General features: G+C 37.5%; 1 protein-coding gene across 7 annotated transcripts in view; it reads right to left on the bottom strand.

Annotated features, from left to right (window-relative positions):
• tmem245 (transmembrane protein 245) overlaps positions 1-19926 on the bottom strand; it is a 44542-nt gene that overhangs the window by 16554 nt on the left and 8062 nt on the right. For 6 of the 7 annotated variants that reach the window (XR_004543416.3, XR_004543415.3, XR_009318279.1 and 3 more), the window contains exons 6-15: positions 18302-18471; positions 17483-17506; positions 13269-13373; positions 12342-12424; positions 9801-9891; positions 8797-8895; positions 8063-8194; positions 5534-5656; positions 4482-4627; positions 1312-1412 (exon numbers count right to left, since the gene is read on the bottom strand). Coding sequence is in view for 4 of the 7 variants with exons in the window: in XM_059012944.1 (XP_058868927.1) it covers positions 1312-1412; positions 4482-4627; positions 5534-5656; positions 8063-8194; positions 8797-8895; positions 9801-9891; positions 12342-12424; positions 13269-13373; positions 17483-17506; positions 18302-18471 (1074 nt within the window). In the remaining 3 variants the exon portion in view is untranslated. The remainder of the gene's footprint in view (positions 1-1311; positions 1413-4481; positions 4628-5533; positions 5657-8062; positions 8195-8796; positions 8896-9800; positions 9892-12341; positions 12425-13268; positions 13374-17482; positions 17507-18301; positions 18472-19926) is intronic. The other variant, XM_033993115.3, reaches the window with a different exon arrangement.

The raw sequence follows: 19926 nt of genomic DNA, 5'->3' as shown, positions 1-19926 counted from the left end.
ACAGGTCTCTAGTCGTTTTTTTCTCCGGAAAAAAGCTGAGAAAACCATTCAATGGCTGAGTGAGACCGATAGGAGCCGAAAAAAAAAGGGGCGGATCTGAGCAATACACATAGCCCCGGCACCACAGAGATAACACGGACATAAACAAACAAGATAGCTGCTTCTGCATCCAGCGCTCAAAGAATATCACAGACATTTGCAGAGCTTTTTGAGATGTTATAGTAATAAAATAATGACTTGGATCACATTATTGAGGAGTTTGGTGACAAAACGAGTGATCAGGAGATGATTTATCGGTATGCAAGACTATGAAGAGGTATGTGAAAAATACAGCGAACAAGGAGTGGGGCGGGACTGGAGATGCAGTACTGAGTGACCTGTTGATATGCAGTGCCTTTTAAACCTGTTTTACTGTGAAAAAAAATATTTTTAAACAGCGCGTCTAAAATAAACTGCGCGTGTGAAAATAAATTGGACCTGATGCGCCTTATTTGACTTTTTTTCTTATAATCTTTTTATCCTACATATTGTGGTACACTTTTCCCTGTTTATTCCGATATCTTATCGCCTTATATAAAAAAGTTTAAATGCAGTAGACAATAGTAAAAGCATAAAGTGTAGTAAAGAACAGTAGATGTTTTGGTAAAGCAAAGGCAAAGTTCACAAATGTTTTGGCTACAGCGATGCCTTCATCAGTTTAAATCATTACATCATTGCGAGTTTGCCATACACTGCGTCCAAGGTAACCATGCAGACATCCTATAAATAACGATCCTTCAAAAAAGTCATACTGCGTCTCTAGAATTATTCACAATAGTTCTCTCGAGAGTTTCAAAGCCTTATTTTCCCCCGCATCTCTCTTCTCCAACAACTTGATTTCTCCTTCTGTCAGGCCAGCAGAACGGATTAAAAATCAGGGCTAAAATAAATCCATATTTTATTAGCACAAGCAATACTACTATATTACTGGTTCCCATGAAGATCTTTTGATTCTTTTTTTGTATTTTATGCTTCAGTTTGGAATATGCAAATATCTGAAAGACCGCACTATGGATGAAAAGTTGCTGCTGCTGCTTCATAGTCCTGGTACCCCAATGGTGTAGCTGCAACCCGACCACGTGACGCACAGCTGAGGTACCAGGGTGCAACAGTTCAACCATTGCACTGGATTGGAAATACTTCCACAAGCTGAACCACATAACAAAAAAGATTCCGAGCTCATAAAAGCGAGGACCAACAATAGTGTTAATAAAGGTAGTTAGAGCTGAGACAATCGATTTTAAGGAATTGGTTGGCACTACTTTCACTCACCTGATGGAATGAAGACAATGTTGATTCCAAATACAGTGTGTGTAAGCCATGTGTACAGTCCATAGAAGCCAGCCATCTTCAGGGAAGCGTCAAAAACACCTCTGGAACAAAAAAATGTAAGCAAAATAAACCAGTAAAGTCAAATCAAATATGCATTTGTGGTTTATCCAACTCAAAACTAGAACCAAACTACTAATCCCCAGAGATACAAGCCAAGGGAGTCTTTTTTGATGATCTAAATACTGCCGTCAAAAACATGATTTTCTGTGATCCTCAGCTCTGACCAGCACTGGTTTTCAACTGGACAGAACGGTTCAAAAGACTGGAATGCTTGTTCAAGAGCTGGTTATGTTGGTTTAAGAAAGCCTGGTTTACAAAAAATATTTTTGTCCCTTAAATTCTAGTAGCTGTAAGCATATTATGTATTTAGAACCAACTAAAAACTAAATAAATAGCTTCCAATCCAAATATGTGCTCGTCACCAGTACAGGGACCACTAAAAAAAGCAATGTGAGCTAAATAAATAATACAATGCAAATAATATATGCAAGTGTGTGAGTGTGTGGATACAGGAACAGAAAGATATGACTCAGTTTGTTATTCAGGCTTTATGTTTTGAGCGTTTCAGCATTCAGGATCACATGTTCGACTAATAGCATTGGTTTTCAAGGAAGATGTGTATGCTGTAGTTTGAATTTTATTGCAAGTCTACAGTTGTTCTTAACTATCACCCAGTTTGATTCTGAATGCATAACGGATATTAAAAATGGTCTCATGCCCTGATCTCATCTGTTGGACCTCAAGTTTGCATTATGCTGCACAGTGACAAATGTCAAAAATAGGTGCCCACAATGAGTGTAATATACTGTAAAATTACACCCAGTCAGACACTGGCAAAAAAAACAAGGTTACTGTAAAGTCATAAATATTTACAAGCTTTTTATCTTGCATTTTTGCATATGAAAAAAAATCACAAACATTTTTGGCACAAAATCAAATTCCACTAACAATACATACTTTGTATTTTGCAACAGGTCGCCAACATTTCTGGAGCAAAATAGGTTTTATGGGTGTGAGTCGCCAAATATTTTGGTCAGGTATGGCTTTACAGTAATCAAAAAAACAAAGAGCTGCCATTGCTGCAGAAGTGAAGCTTGCCTTCAAACTGTCCGTCTGTTAACAGCTCTCCCTGATTTGCTTAGACATTACCTCCCCCGCACAGTTGCTCTGTGGCAAGTCATTTTAAGACTGAGATCTTGAGCCCAACAGAAAACGTTATAAATATTAAATGATTTTCTTTGAACACCAATTATACAAAAGATGAACGACAGTAAATGGAAATTGCATTGAGAGCAGTCAGTTTGAAATATACACTCTCCCTCTCAATAACAAAAAGTTATTGCTTCAGCATGAAAGGAATAATGCACTCAGATTACCACAGAGCACAGCCCTCTTGAATCTGTCATTTCTCATGCTGATCTGTCTGTGCATTGAAATAAACCTTTTCTAGACAAGCCTCTGGTCTAGATCATCAACTCTGGGAAAAAAAAGCTAGTCAGATGAATGTGATCAGTACTTCATCTTACTAATATGTTAAGTTAATAGACATGAAAAATTCTGAGAGCTGGATTATCTAAACTTTTAACTCCAAATCATTTGAAACTGAAAACACCAATTACAATCTTAAAGCAAATAAGAAACAGCTTGCAAGCCCCTAAATTTATTTCTGGGGACTTTATTGGGTGCGTTTTTCCTTTCTAAAACAACGATTTGGAGTAAAGAGCTTTGAGAATCATTAAATGGAGAAATGCTGATATAATGGATATGAACAGAAATGGTTCAGGCAATGTCAAAGCAATTAATTCATTATTTTAGGCATCCAAAGTTGGACAAAACTACACACTAGGGGTAGAACATCTAATGTGAGCGTCGAATAGTTACAAAATAGTCAATAGTTACAATCGCCACTTTAAAAACAATGTTAATAAATCTTTTATTTGATAATGTCTGGTGCTTTATTTGTAAACTTACTGTTTTGTAAACTTGCTGTTTGTACACTATATTTTAAAACTGCTTTTTTAATTTACCCCAAAAGAACCGTTGTGTTTTTTTGCTTATACCACACGTAGTTAGCCATTTACGGATTATAGATTTATTTTTGTTTTACAGATTAAAAGCTTGGCAAATATGTTACTGTGATGTCACACAACAAGCTGGCCACTGAAGCATGGATTATACTTTGGCACACCCTCACGCATGGTATATTCAGAGATGTTATCCTTCATAGATATTAAGAAAATAAATTAATATTTAACGCAACAGTGATGATGACAGCAGTGAAGCTAAAAAAAATAAATTTTCAAAACACAGACTTAGCAACAATAACAAACGTTTCTATCAACACTGAAAGACTTCTAGTTGAAACGTTTTCATTGCATTTCTTATGTTTTTTTAGTATTTCTAAATGTAGCACTACATTTTTACTAGGTATGGATAAAAGCACAGGGACTACACCTTTAACGGTACACAATTATTACTATTTTTTAAAAGGAGTTTCTTTTCTAGCAGAGTTCTATTCCAGTGTACAGCTGTCACAAACTGATCATGCGGAGAGCAGTTTAATTAAACTTGGTTGCTCCAACTTTAATTAATTCCCTTTTATTAAAAGTGAATGTCAGGCTAATGATCAGCAAGTTCATGAACTTGATTTTAATAAAGATCAGGAAAGGTTATCACATTGGAGTTCAGAAAAGAAAAAAGTAACATGAAATAAGTGCTAAGAGAGAGTCTTCTAAAATGTACAGTGTATCATAGGTTTTTAAAAATAGTTTTACAGAACAGGTTACAAGGGAGGATTGGTTTTAATTTGTTTAAATAATATTTAAAGAGTAAGTAGCTTCATGTTTTTTACTGCCCATCAATTTTTTGTTTACAATAATTGGTATTGTGTTAAAAAGACACCCTGCACACTCAAGAACTACTATAAAACATAAAAAGAAGCATGTTGTATGTTCTATGTACAGGATGACATCTGTACACAAGATAAGATGCTCTGGAATTTTGACAAGGCCTTAACAGTAATTTGATCTCTCATTTTTCATCAGTCTTTGCATTGAGTGGATTCAACACTAAACTAACAAGAGGAAGAGAGGCTTCTGCACTGCACTCACCGTATGGCTTCCTCCACAGACTGACCTACTATATTGGAGGAGGGTCCTGGCTGGGACAGTGGCGTCAGGTTGATAACCCATTTCACAGGCTTATAGTATTCACCACTGGAGCTCAGCAGGTAAAACAGCGTGGTCAAGAAAATCACCTACCAGGAAAAGAAACACACACATACAGTACTCAAATCACATTAACATACAGTACAAGACAGTAACTCAGCTTGCATGATTATTAAACCGCACGTTGGTTATTAATAACCACAGACACATCGTTGTGTTTCTATGATCCTTCTACTCCTGCACCTGGGTTTTATGTAAGAACATTTAAAAGCTGCTATGCTGTTCACTACCACTTGGGGGCAGCAAGTAGGCAACAGACATCTGAAGGTTTAGGTATTTGTAATTTCCGATGCAATCTTGCATTGTTTTGGTTGTTTGGGAGTGAAGATCTACCAGCTCATTGCATACAAATACTTTTTAGGTTTGTAGTCCCACTGATGAAGCTTTAGTAAAAAGTGTGTCTACTTGAAATAAAAGTTGAATCATATGATTGAGTTTTTAATAGACTACAGGAAAGAGAAGAGAATGGAGAGTGAGAGAGGCAGAGAAACAAAGACAGAGAGGGAGACAAAGAGAGAATCTTCAAATATGTGAAACCCATTTTTGCCTCAGCAATAGTTTTTTTTTTTTCTATGTCATACAGCATCAGCGAGGAAGTGGGTAACTTGAAATTGTCACTGCTTTTCTGGATCCTGATTGTTTGAAGGGTTTATGAGGGCACTGTACATGTGTAAATAGAACATATAGACAGAAAACAATGCAGTAAAAGTTCACAACATCTTACAGAAAACTAAATCCACAAATACAGTGAAATAAACATATAATGATGAATATTAACAACAGGGTCTTTTTGTAATTTTCCCGGATTTGAACACAGCCTCCAGAGGTGATGGACAAGTTAAGTTTACCAACCCATCCCACTAGACCATGAGGGGTGTGTGTGTGTGTGTGTGTGTTAATACTATTTAGTAAGTCCAATAAATAAACCTCCTTACCACAGACAGTGCAAAGTTTAGCAGCGCTGTTCCACTGTGGAAGAGCACAGTCAGCAGTGTGGTGGTGGTGGTGAAGAGCAGGCTGACATTGCGGCTCATCACAACCCACAAGGACTCCAGGATCTACAGAGAGAACAGCGTATGGTGACAAGGGGCTGTAAAGCAAAGGCTGAACTGCAGCTTCCTGTTGATCTAAAACTGCATTTGCTGGGTCTTCTGGCTCTGCAGCAATCACACAGGCAAGACTGCGGAAGTGTACAGTAAGTTATCAAGGAGTTTGGATATTTAAACATACACACGCAGACAGTGGCGCCCAGACATATTGACACACTCCATTAATCTCGTCAGATTTAATGATATTCCCCTGAGTGGCATGCACTACCTTTCATTAAATGTTTTAACATGGAAATTGTGCATTGTCAGTGAAAGCTAATTACATACTTAGTTTACAGAGCATTACCAGTTTAACTAGTAACAGTACATTCAGAAGGCTAATTGATTTAGCCTCTGAAACCACAGGTTGTCAATATGTTCCGTAAGGATTCCCTTATTGTAGCACACCTTCTAGCTGCCAAAGGGTGCAGGCAATAAACACAGCCTGTTATTACTGATCCCAACTGGTATGTACAAGAGGACACAAAGTTGAAAACAAGGTATGTGTCTCTCCAGAGAAATTATTTAAATAACAGATATTGGCTATTGTAGATAATAATTAGGGCCCTGCATTTTTCATTACTATTTTTTTAACCTGTAATTTAGTCCTACAGCCTCAAGATGTCGATATAGACTCCACAGTATATCACATAATGAGCAATCAATAAACAATCATCTCATTACGTTACTTTAACCACTTGAATTGCTCATCCCATTACTTCAAAGTACGTATTAGAAGATTAATAAACAGAAAGCTGTAGATGGCTACTGACATTTATTTAACCCTTACATCCTTAGGAATATGTATAACAGGATTTTAAAAGGAAGTTTTTCAATATTATTTCTGAGAAATCATTAGTGTAATACATTATTTATAGGTTTAAAATTTACCAGTACACTTCTACACAAAATCTTTTCGTAAAAAAAAAACACATTTTCTTGATATCTGGATCTCACATATATATATATATTTTTTTAATAGATTTCCCATTTTTGGCACCAATCCCTGAACAGTGTAGATATCATATCCATTTATTGGAATCTGGGCATTTGATAGATTCTGTAACTGTAATGTTATTATTATTTTTTTTGTGTGTGTGTGTGTGTTTTTGTTTTATTCTTTGAATATAATGTACAAAAAAAAAGGTTTTTCATAAGAAGCCATAAGTGTTACTTTTGTTTGTTTGCATGAAAGACAAAAACAAATCCATTCTCAGTTCTTGTGCATTATATATTTTGCTATTAACTTAAGCATCGTTGGTTAACCCGGTCTTCTTTCCTGGACTGACGTTGCTCTGTGAAAATGTGTCCATATGAAGAAACACTTCTTTCAGCATCCACAGAACTGGTAACAACTGACAAATATATTTTAGTCTTTCTTGCTAAACCGAGGAATACAATTTAACGGGAGGGGTTCTTTATCCAAACTGCAAACATGTTGTGGGTCTAAAATCCTTACTTCCTTCAGAAACATGTGAGCTGGTTAAATAAAACATGGTTTTATTCTGCATTGATCAGGGATGTAGCAACTCGTCAATTTTTCAAAAACTTTGTGGAAAAAACACACGGTTTATTCTGCTATCTGTGCTGTGCAACTCTCGCATTTATTAATTCTGCAACTTATTATACATTTGATGAATTCTAATGTTACGGCTTTCAAAATAAGTTACATCCATCAGTGTACAGCACACCAGGTGGATATTGCTGCGTGTGATCTGTCAAAGAAATGCTTTGAGTTTGTTGGTGCATCTATTTGTTCTAAAACTGCAAGTCTCGAGGTAAGCTTTTTCTTTAAACGCATTAATTTCTAGATTGGCAATAATAGCCCCTCGTAATTAGGGGGGGTTTTCTAATTAGCCAGAATTTTATGGGTTGATTACTTAATTATTCTTTTGAACAGTTTACCTGGAGTGGCTACACTGACATCTGGAGGATTAGGACTGAACTGCAGGTTAAGAAGACAAGTAGTGAAAAACGCAGGGCCCTAATAACAATACATGTCTATGTTTAGTGTAATCAAAACCCAAAAAGTGTTTCCCAAGGTAATTCAGGTGTATGTGTAATTTGTAATTATTATTTTAAATAATGATGTTCATGCAAATTTTCATCACATTCACCTTCATTAGATCAGTCAATCAGTGGTAGTACCATAATTGGAAGGTACAGTCTCCGAATGCAACACATTTTCAATAATCCTTGCAAACATAGCGATCACATACAGACAGACAGACATATTTATTAAATCTGTTGTGACATTAGTGTTATAAGCATTAGTCACAACCCATATGGAAAAATCACAATTATATATGCAGCAACCAATGTTTATGTATATTTATACCCAACCTCTCTGAGGTTGGTGCTGTTTAACACACTTACGGATAAGAAGGTTTCAATGTTCTCGTGCACAAAGGAAGCAATGTCCTGCCAATCCAGTATGTCTCCCAGCCAGCTGTTCTGACGGTTAATTTGTGTCTTGTGACCGCGGTGTCGCCCTGAGTGGGTGATGTTCTGCATAAAAAAATATATATCATTTTCAGCATCCAGCTCTTGTGCTTACCCATGCCAAGGTTCTCTCTTTTTGGAAAGTTACAGAAAAATGTAAAATGTAGTAGTAATAGCAATTGCTGTACCACTATTTTCTTGTTGTGGACTCTGGCGATTCATATCCTTCTGAGCTTTGTTTTTCTTTTTTTATCAAAAGAAAGACGGTTTTTGTTTTGTTTTTATGGTGTTTGTAATCATTCGGAGTTGTTGTGGTTCCGTTTGCTCCTATACTGAGTTAATATCATTCTTTCTGTATCTGTCTTTACCTGGCTTTGAGCTTGTCTGGATAATTCTGAAAGCTGTGACTGGACAGCCGCCTTCTTTCCATTCAAATCATGACCTTCAACTCTACCAGCCACACCTACTCTATGGTTGAAAGGTCACACGAATTGAACGGAATAAGCAAGGCTTTTCTGTCTGGCACTTTTCTTCAGACAAGCTTAAAGCCATGTAAAGGTTGATTTAGATCAAAATGATCATACAAAATGGGAGGAGCAACATAACCCATGGCCACTGTGAATGATTGCAAACACAATACAATATTGAGGAAAATGTGAATCTCCTACCTTCACAAACCAGGACTGATAGAGCCGGTCCCACAGCTCCAGGACTTGTTTCTCAATCACAGCTGTATTATTAACCTTCTCCCCTAAAATCTTGTGTAGCTACAAAAAAAAGGAAAGAAAAAGAAACAAAATAATGTATATTAACTATTGCTAAGCTCTTGCTTCTGCCTCTGCCATGCCCACATTTCAAAACTAAGGGACAAAACTAAGACTTTAGCACATCGACAAACAGAGATACATAGAGCTTCTCAAAAAGCTGTGCTGGGTCATTCCCTGACAAATCACCCAACAGGTTACACCCTATCATCGGCGATTTACACCAAACCTGGTTCTTGGGGTTGTTTCAGGCAATCAAGCTTTTAGACTGATCAGGTAAAGGGGTCAAAAGTTATACAGAGGTCAACATGTGGTTGATGGGTACCTGTACGCCCCCAACCAACCAACATTTTACTCAAAAATCAAATGACATAAGTAAATGAATAACACATCAGTGGGGGAAAAGAAAAAGTCAGCATCTTTTTGAATTTGCCATGCAATTTCCAATAAAATGACACCTTTAACATTTTGACCTCTCGATAACTTTTGACCTCTTGACCTGATCTGTCTAAAAATGCAGAGCTCTAGGCACCAGTTGTGTGAAATATTAATTGATTACTTAATTAAATGATTAACATCCCTCTAGTCTGAAGTCTAATGTCACATCATGTAAAGGGTATTGTCAGAGTAATTGGTGTCCTAACCCGATAATAAGTACAGGTTCTAATGAAGTGGCCAGGCAGTATATAAGTAAGGCTGGTTTCAAGGCGCTATGGAAGTGAACTTCAAAAGGAACTTGTAGTACCACAGGTCAAACCAAAGACTTTCTTCTGACCAAGCATGAAACAGCATCATTTAGATGAACTTAGTGGAACCATTCTGTTACAGTAGCTACTATGATGGGAAAGGGGTGATGTTATTTTGGGTTATTTTGTAGTTTGGCAAGTTACAATGAAAACCCTTTGTACCTTGTTCGTTATCCACTCTCTTCCATATTGATAGACATTATTGGCAGCAGAATTCAGTGCCTTCTGTACTACCTGAGTTTCTGGAAGCATACTTTTGTGGGGAAAAAAGAAAGAGACATGAAGTTTTGGTACAGCACATAGCTTTTATCATTTATTTCAATTCTTAAACTATGAGACTTGAGATGCTGTGATGTTAATTAAGTTTGTCTTCCCCCAAAACATTCTTAATTTATCGACTAGCTATGAGTAACAGGGCCGTAAATTGGGGACTGGTTTGGATTACCTGCTGTGCTGACCTGCCAGTCTTGTCAAAATAAAGAAAGCTGATTCTTATCTTTTAAATTAAGAACACCTGTCTGGAAGACAATATACCGTTTTCTTCCTATAAAGGGTTAAGAAGTGCAACACCTGGTAGATATGAGGTGCCATGACTCTCTCCCATGAAATGACTAACACTATGTTCAAACGCAGTTTGACGAATGAGTAACAATTTAACTGATTCCATTGGCTTTAGAATCATTTTAATTACTAATCTTGCGGATGCAAGTTTAAGAGTTCTAGGTAGTGATCTACAGTAACATTGCAGGACATCCATCGCTGTGTAAAACTTCTGCTCGATACTGCTGTACGTGATCTGCAGCAGACACATTTTTTGCCTTTTTAGAGACATCCATTTTCTTGTTTACAGTGTGTAGTATTTTAATTTCCTGCTTAGATTGCATAGTGACATGACATAATCATTGCACAGCACTGTGTGCATGGCGAATATTACACGCAGGTACATAGCAGAGCTGTACAGTTTCGTTAATGTGATAATTATGAAATTATTTTTATTTCTTAAGAATATTGTAAAAATAGCGGTACTAGGCTAATTTCATGATTTCCGCGCAGTTTAGTCATCGCCAATGGTTTTTACCCTAGTTTTCTCCCCAATTTGGAATGCCCAATTATTAGTTTTATCCCAGTTCACCGCTGCAACCCCCCGGCCACTCGTGGAACAAAGGCTGAAACAAGCGTCCTCCGAAACGTGTTCCTGCCAAGCCGTCATTTTTCGCACTGTGAAACATAACACAGTCTTCATTACAACCAAAACAACAGACGCTGCTTAACACTTACTGTACCTAATGTGCACAAATCCTGCGTGCTCATGTACGTAACCATACTGAAGCCTGCGTGCTCATGAAAATGTTGGTTTAAATGTTTTATTCCTGCTCGTGTCTATACTTATAATTTTGGTACCATCACTTCTAACTTCTATATTCTTCTTACTTTTGTGAGCCTTAACAAACTTAATCCTTTTTATATGTGGAGTTACTTTTGCCTGTTATGAGTACAAAAGTAAGCAAACCTATATATTTGAACTTTTAATGTCAGTTTATTGACTTCGTTATTTGACTGGTTGACATCTCGATCGTGAAACTGGAAAGCATATTTTGATAACTTCACCTCATTTCTTTTCTATTTTGTTTATAGTTCTTTTGATATATTTGAAAAATGGAATAATAGAATTGTAAACATTTTTTTTTTTTTTTAAATATAGTTTAGTCATCACCAAGGGTTTTTAACCTGGTTTTCTCCCCAATTTGGAATGCCCAATTATTATTTTTATCCTAGTTCACCGCTCCAGCCCCCTGGCCACTTGTGGAACGAAGGCTGAAACACGCGTCCTCCGAAACGTGTTCCTGCCAAGCCGTCATTTTTCACACTGCGAATCCACAGCGAAGCCACCAAACTCATAGTGACGGGGGACAACACAGATTTGAATGGCTCCACTACAGAGCCTCAGGCGCCCTATCAGCCACAGGGGTCGCTGGTGCGCGGTGAACCGTGGCTTGCCCTATCGACCTAAGCCCTCCCTACCCGGGCGGCGCTCAGCCAATTGTGCGCCACCCCCTAGGAAGCCCTAGTCACGGTCAGCAATAACATAGACTGGATTCGAACCTGCGATCTCCAGGCTACAGGGCGCACACATTCTGCACTCCACGCGGAGCACCTTCACTGGATGCGCCACTCGAAAGCCCCCGTAAAAATAATTTTATAAGAAATATGAAATTTGTGAAGGACTAAAACCCTAGTTTTATATTTAAATAGTAAATCACATAATGGAATTAAAAATGTATATTAAGTAATATGTTTGTATATTACCAACATAGAGGGGTGGGTCTAGGATATTGAGGTATTAATGTTAAATATTATATCTTCAAAATTATGCTCTACACAACTTAGAGTAAGTAGTGATCTGGGGGATAAACCTGCAGCCAACCAGCAATTCCCTGCTGAATGAGGCTTCACTGAACAGGGCGAGAACTGTAATAAAATGTCTTCTATTAAAACATACATGAAAATGGGCATAGATATGCATTATTAGTCTGCACTACTACAGTAGTCTGCAGTTCTGAGTGGAGATCCTATACTACCACAGCGGTCTGCTGCTTTGAGTGGAATTGTCTTTCTTATACTACTAGAGTGCTCGGCAGATCTGGATCATATAGGATGCATATAGGATCATCATACAACTGAAAAAAAAGTCACTTTGCTTACTTGGCCCATTCTGGGTGGTTTGCGACTGTCTCGTTGATCAGGCTGCTGGTCACTTCAATTATATGCACGCTCTCCTGGTGTACCTGAAAAGGTGAAGCCGAGATACAGTAATTTCTAATAGTTTTCCAAACTTATAAACACAAAGCAAAGTGGTGAGGGGACCACCAGTACAGTGCTACCCCGTTATAATGCGGTTCAGGGTCCATAATTAGGAGCACGTTATTTGTGTTTCACTATAACGAATATTGGCATTTTTGTTCCTGAAATGATTTACAGTGCCCTCAAGCCAAATTAATATTGTAACGTATGGTGGAAAATGAAGGAAGGAAACACACAATTTGCAGGTACTCAAATCCACGGTTTATTGGAACGATTATTCCCAGCCTGTTAGCCTGGGCCACACCAAACTTAAAGGATCTGGAACGTTCACACAACGTTTGCAAGTCAAAATGCATTATGGGGGAAATGGGAGCCACAGCCTTACCGTGTTATAACCAATTCCGCACTATAACAGGTCACGTTATAAAGGGGTAGCACTGTAGTTTCTTCATAGCGAATAAAGTTAGTCAGTGTAGGGAAACAAATATTTTTTGCTGATCCTTTGCATCTGGCCGTTCGCTGAAATTCCTTTTAGACTCCCCACACCCCAAGTGTCATTTTTATGCTGCTCACGCCACAAAAATTCCACCTTGCTCAGGTTTGTCCAAAAGGTCAAATATACTTGTCAGTTTATTACACACGCCTCTGTGTGTATCCATCTGTGTGTGTGTGTGTGTGTGTGTCTGCATGTGTACATGTCTACATGTTTGTGTGTGTCTGTCCGTCTCTGAATGAGTGACTGACTGACTGACTGACTGACTGACTGACTGTCTCTGAGCGAGTGTGTGTACATTCTTAGATCAGAAGGCCCCTCTTTCCACACTCTACCTTTGCAGTGAGCAGCAGGGCTAGCAGTAAGGTCCCCATGACCAGCAGGAGGATGATGAAAATGCTGATGATCTTATCCAGTGATCTCTCCAGCCAGATGATCATCTGCAAAGAGAAAAAGACAGCATGTAACTGTCAGGGAGTGGCTTGGGGGGTCTCGTACACACAGGAGCTGCTCAACACATGGAGAAACCTGTGTCACACCTGCACCACTTCTGATCCACCGAGACACTGAACAACAACGTTTTAGACAGATCCATTAGTTTTGGACAAAACCCTCACCATAACACTCTTGAGCCTTGCAATAGTGTAACTTATCATTGTAACAAATGTACCATCTTAATGGTATGGTTTTGTCACATTAAATATAAGCTGTTAGTGAGCATTAGCCACGAATTAACATAACAAAAACCAAAAATACACAATTTCTAGTAGTTTAACAATCTTTGAGGGAAAAAAAAAGTATTGGCACCCTTACATTCACACATACTAATTAAATATATATATTCATTGTCTGAAAACCATTACACAGTAATTAAGCTCCATTATAAAGTCAATAGCCAGAAAAGTGGTAATTATTTTCAACATCTGTTGAAAAAGAACATTTTGGCAAACAGCAGATGATGGTCAAGACAAAGGAGTTGGATTCACGTTCAACAAAAGCACTTGTAGCAAAGGAAATAGCTACAGAACAGTATCAAAGGAATATGGAATAATAATAACAAACCAAAAACCCTCCAGAGGCAAATTAAAAGTAAAGCTTTGAACCTTATGGAAGTTACAGTGTGTGGCAGAAGCCCTTTGAAACAACACTCTCAACCAAAACTGCAGACAGCAATTACAAAGACAGACAGCCACAGACAGTAAACTTTGACTGGATTTCTGCCCTGTGTGGCCTTGGTTAAAAGGACTATGCCCATGAACAGCATTCAAGATGCCCATATGCTCAAGAATATGCTGTTATAGTAACATCTAACTAAACTATAAGACATATAGTTGTACTAAAAAAAAAAGTGTTAGGCAAACGTTTTTTTTTTCAATGAGAAGTGTCATATGTGTATTCACACTGCTTCACCACAGCTTCAGTTAAAAATAAGTTAGATATTTCTGTGGTCACATTGAGAGATGGAGCCCCATAAAAGGAACTGTAGATAACAAAGCTTGTTTGCTAAAGCTGAATAGCGTTGGGTATACATGAAACCTCTCTTCTATAGCAAGGATTTGTTTTAGTTGCACGTATGTGGATCTAATCCAAGCCATTTCAGGATTTCCAATGATCTTATGAGACACACTCGAAAATCCTATTGTTTGATATAATTAAGCTACTAGTAAAACCTGGAATTAATCATTATAAAAGGTACCGTGGCTCCACTTTCCATTAGTGATGTCTGTATTAGTACATGGTGATTAAGCAGTAAAAGCACAGCAAGGTGGTTCACTATATTGTATGTTAATATATTCCATGTACAATTTCATCAAGTCAGTTAGTATGTGATTAATACTGAGAGGTTATACAGTCACTAAACAAGAGATGGAACTCCTTAACAATTAACAGATTATCGCAAGCCTTGGCATTTATTTTGCATTGATCACTGACTGATTAATTGTCCTGGTGCCCTATTCAGAGCCTCAAGTATATATAATATTACAAGCACATGCATATTTCATTTGCATTTGAAGGCTTTCCCGAAGAGTCGCTTCTTGGTTTTGAATAATTTTACCTGTCCAATATTCGATTGGGAAATTGGGTGTGGATTGCATCTCTACTTAAAATCAAGGGTGGAAAAGTGATTAGTCAGAGAGTTATGGAATTTAGCAGAGTTGCCACTTCAAAATGCAGTCGTCACTTCAAAATGCGGTCCAAGGCCTCAAAATCAAAAGCACAAGCATCATCACTTTTGTTTAAGATCTTTTGGTTCTTTGCTTATATTTTACACCTCAGTCTGGAATATGCACCTATTTCAAAGACAATCCCATAGAAGGAGAATGGCTGCTGCTTCCTGGTAAAGGATCACTTCCTGTGCTGTAGCTCAGTTTCACTCCAATGGTCTATTATTATTATTATTATTTGTTTATTTAGCAGACGCCTTTATCCAAGGCGACTTACAGAGAGTCTAGCTACATTCAGACCATGTGACCTACCATACTTTATTTTATAAGAGCATCATACTACAATACCTGCATATGATGACAAAGTATAACAATAGAATTTTTAAAACCTTGGTTAACACTCCTTTAATAGTAAACTGCAGACCACGATCCTTGAGTCTTTTGTTTCGATCCATCCCAAGCCATATCATTTGAACGAAAATCCTCCGAACAACCTTGCAACGCAGGTTTCTCCATGTTACCCAAAAGAATATAATCATAGTTGCACGTAGTAAAACGTTAGGCTAAAATACCATTTTGGACTGTGTGTGATTTTTTTTTTTTTTTTTTTTTTTTTTAAAAACAAAGCCTCCCATATTAGTTAAGAATCCTTTCCATTTTCAAACCTGATGTTTTCCTGAATCCCTTCTGAAATTAACAGTCATGTTTGTATACCTCCACCCCAAAACACCACCACTGACTCAATATAGACATCTACTGGAAGACAGGAAAAGCTGTGTGTTTCATACAGTAAGCTTTGTTATTTTGATCTTGTGGGACCATTTCCCACACCAAAGAAGAAGACACCCAAGCAAGACCAAAGAGTGTCTGAAAACTGATTGACTTCAATAGGGGATGGCTGCAACAATTTGACCAACTGGACCATGCCAGTCAGGGTGACTATAATTGCTTTCTGTTTACTGATTTATTCTGTGTAGCAGCTACTTGATGTAGCTTTTTCAGAAAGCTTCACCAAAGATTACATTTTCCTGTCAGCTGATTGTCAAGACATAACCCAAACTGTTGACAGCAAAGCATCGAACCATCAGTATTCAAAAAGGCACAGAGAGCTAAACCTTTTAAACTGACACCACCATTTCAGCCAACCACAGTCTAAAAGGGTGTGCTTGCTTTCCATGCAACTCTTCCACTCAAGTGTTAAAAATGTTAGACATAAATTACAGAAGGTCTTATTTAGCTAAATTAGATTTCTAACTAGATATTTATTACACAGAAAAGGGAAATTGATAGTTTGTTACAGTAATATGAAACAAAAGTAGGTATACCTAAGTGCAAATGAAATGCAAAACTAATATCTCTGATATTAAATTATTATGGCTCCGATATGTTTACTGTTAAAATATGCACTACTCTCAATTAGTACAGTACAGTGTATAATCTATTGATTTTACCACCCTTTTTTCTACCTAGATCTTATTATTGGCAAGTGTAGCCTCAAGCAAAGGATTTCCTCTTAAGAAAAAAACATCCCCCACATCCGACTACTGCAGCGTTAAACACATGAAAACTTGCAGTGTTGAGGTTTAGTTTTTTATGAGAGAAACTGCTGTATCACCATAAAGAAGGAGCTGCGTATATATTATAAATAATATCAGCATTCCTAGTTTTCACCTGCTACTTGGACAGAGTAGACAGCAATTTGAAATCTGTATCGGCAACAGACCAAGATTAATTAATTATCTGAGAAATCATTTAGGATTATACAAAAACATTGAAGTGGTTAGTAATGGTTACAGTTTGAGTGGAGTTTATAGCAAGATTTTGAGTTTCTTGCTTCTTTAATACAAGTGGGTTCTTTCTAGAACAGTACAGCCAGTATTAACATTGTTTAAAAAAACGGAACCAAGAAACCAGCATCTAAATCAATTAAGCACATTATTTAATATGCATTGGTTAGTAAATGAGGAATACTGTTTTAGAAATCTAGGATCTGGCTTTCCAATTGTGGGCCTGTGATTTGCCTACAGGGGAAACTGTAGGCACTATAGTTGAAACTGTAGGCCCTATAGTTAAATCAATGTAGGTGTTAAGTTTTACTTTCACTGTGGTAATTAATTATTGAATAACATGGGTCTGTTCCAAATAATTTTAGTCACGTATAACAGCTTTCCAAAAAGACCTTCTGTAGCTTACACTAATTTCAGATACCAGCAAAGTAAAAAAAACCTGAAGCCTATGACTTTTAGCAGCAAACTATGAGGAATGGTAAAGGTGAATAGTGTATGAATAGGCAGCAATGCAGGCTTATAATGGATACACGCACACTCACACATACATACATACAGTACACACTCTCTATCACTCTTCAACTGTCCTGGTATTACCTGCTTGTTAAGCCAATGCCACAGCTTTGGGAAGAAGACAAGAAGACATCGGGGGTATTATTGAAGAAAAACATGATGGATGTAAATGAAAGGCACACATTAATTGGCCATACTTATTTAATTAACTCTAATATTTTGAAAGAGATAAAACACCTGTTAATTTTACAAAACTAGAACCAAACGACCTAGTTATATACTTCAAGTTCCCTTAACCACTCTCTAGGCGATTTTTTATTTTGTAACATTAGCATGCTTTTTTTTCCTCTTTAAAAAAAATAGGAGTTAATTAAAAAATAGAGGAAACGCTTAAAAATATGGTCTAAATATCAATGTCGACAGACCTTGGTTAGCACTCATGTTGAACTACCACTTCTCAGGTACATACAGAGAGTCTGGGTCTACTTAAACTACCATAACTAACCATCTGCTCCATGTCATCCCTTTTAAATGACGCACGTTATCTCATGTCTACCTTGTGAAGTGTGTCTGATTGTTATAACTAGGCTTGCTACTATTCGATTTTTATTTTTTTGCCAAATCTAAAATTAATATCGATGTTTATTTTTGAAAGAATTTACCATTTTTTTTCGATCTTTATTTTTCAATTCAAGCAGAGCATGGGTGAAATTGACCTTTATGCTGCTGAAATAGCTGCTATTCCCCTTTAAGAACAAACAAAATCAAGTGGGGGGACAAAAAATATCTGTGCAATCTTAAATAAGCTTGCCCAGCACAGTTCTTTTGAAATTGTTTTCTTTGAAGGAACACTGCCTCGATTCCCAAATCATTCTTGTGTTACACAGGGCAGGGGGACATTACCTTTGTGTCGACTTTAACAAGAAAGTGTCCGAGGCCCCTGATGGGCCCCGGAGCCAGCGCATCCTGCCGCTCCATCACGGAATTCTGAACCACCTCCCACCAGGAAACCAGGTTCCTCCTGGCAAAGTTCATCAGTCCGAAGTGCTGGACCAGCTTCTTCACAACCCACACTGTCAACAGCAAGAAGAGCACAGAGACCGGCTGAACAAACATACAGCAAAGAGTTTTATACAACAAGTTTGAAAGATGATTCAGAGTGAAGAACATTAATTGAAATCCAGTAACAGAATTACTGTGCAATTCGCACAGTTCTAAACTAAACCACATTGCTTTGCAGAAACAGATCTGGATAGAAGATACCAGGTTAATATCATTACTTTATTTTCCATACATACATGAGAGTACTGTCTTAATTTCATTCACGAATCAAATTCCTTAGAGTCTAAACATTTTTACTAGTTTATTTTACTATTGGTATATAACCACCATAGGATGGTCTGTGATTGAAATAGATATAGGTATACATATACATATACAGTGCCTACAGAAAGTCTACACCCCCTTTTAAAATTTTCACCTTGTGTTGCCTTAGCCTGGAATTACAATGCATTATTTATTTATTTTTTTCATTTATCCTAACCCACAACTTCCAAGTGTAAAAAAATATCCTAGAAATTTGTAAAAAAATTAATTAAATCAAATCTGAAATAGCTTGGTTGGATAGTCCACCCCCCTTGTAATAGCAATACTAAATTAGCTCAGGTGTAACCAATCGCCTTCAAAATCACACATCAAGTTAAGTGGCCTCCACCTGTGTTAAATTGTAGTGATTCATATGATTTCAGGATAAATTCAGCAGTTCTAGGTTCCCTCTGCTGGGTATAAGAATATCCCTTGGAGCACGGTCAAGATGATTATTAACCCTTTGCGGTCCTATGTCGGACCTGGTCCGACATTGCAATTATTCCTATCCGGTCCATTGTCGGACCCAAAAAACGGGTTTCTAGTCGTTTTTTCTCCGGAAAAAGCCGAGAAAACCATTCAATGGCCGAGTGGGAGCGACAGGAGCCGAGACAAGTTGGAAAAAAAAAAAAAAAGGGGCGTATCTCATGAATAATCATACTTGCCTCTGGCATCAGATAGGGGTGGTCATAAGGAAACAAGCTGGCTGATACTGCATCAGCGCACAGAGAATATCACAGACATTTGCAGAGCTTTTTTGAGATGTTATAGTAATAAAATAATGACTTGGGTCGCATTATTGAGGAGTTTGGTGATAAAATGAGTGATCAGGAGATGATTGATCGGTATGTACGACTATTATTATTATAATTATTATTATTATTTATTTCTTAGCATATGTGAAAGTGATAGCAAACGAAAGGGTGGGGCGGGGCTGGAGATGCCTAGTGAGTGCTTTGTTGATATGCAGGGTCTTTTAAACCCGTTTGACTGTGGAAAAAAATACTTTTAAACAGCGTGTCTAAAATTAACTGTGCATGTGAAAATAAATTGGACCTGATGTGCCTGACACGCACTTAATAAATGGACTGCAAAGGGTTAAGAAGTTTAAGGTGTATGGCACCACCAAGACCTTGCCTAGATCAGGCCGTTCCTCCAAACTG

Source organism: Acipenser ruthenus, chromosome 3 (assembly GCF_902713425.1).
Source record: "Acipenser ruthenus chromosome 3, fAciRut3.2 maternal haplotype, whole genome shotgun sequence".
Lineage (NCBI taxonomy): Eukaryota > Metazoa > Chordata > Actinopteri > Acipenseriformes > Acipenseridae > Acipenser > Acipenser ruthenus.
The sequence above is the reverse complement of the archived record's forward strand: the minus strand, read 5'-3'. Positions and strand labels throughout refer to the sequence as shown.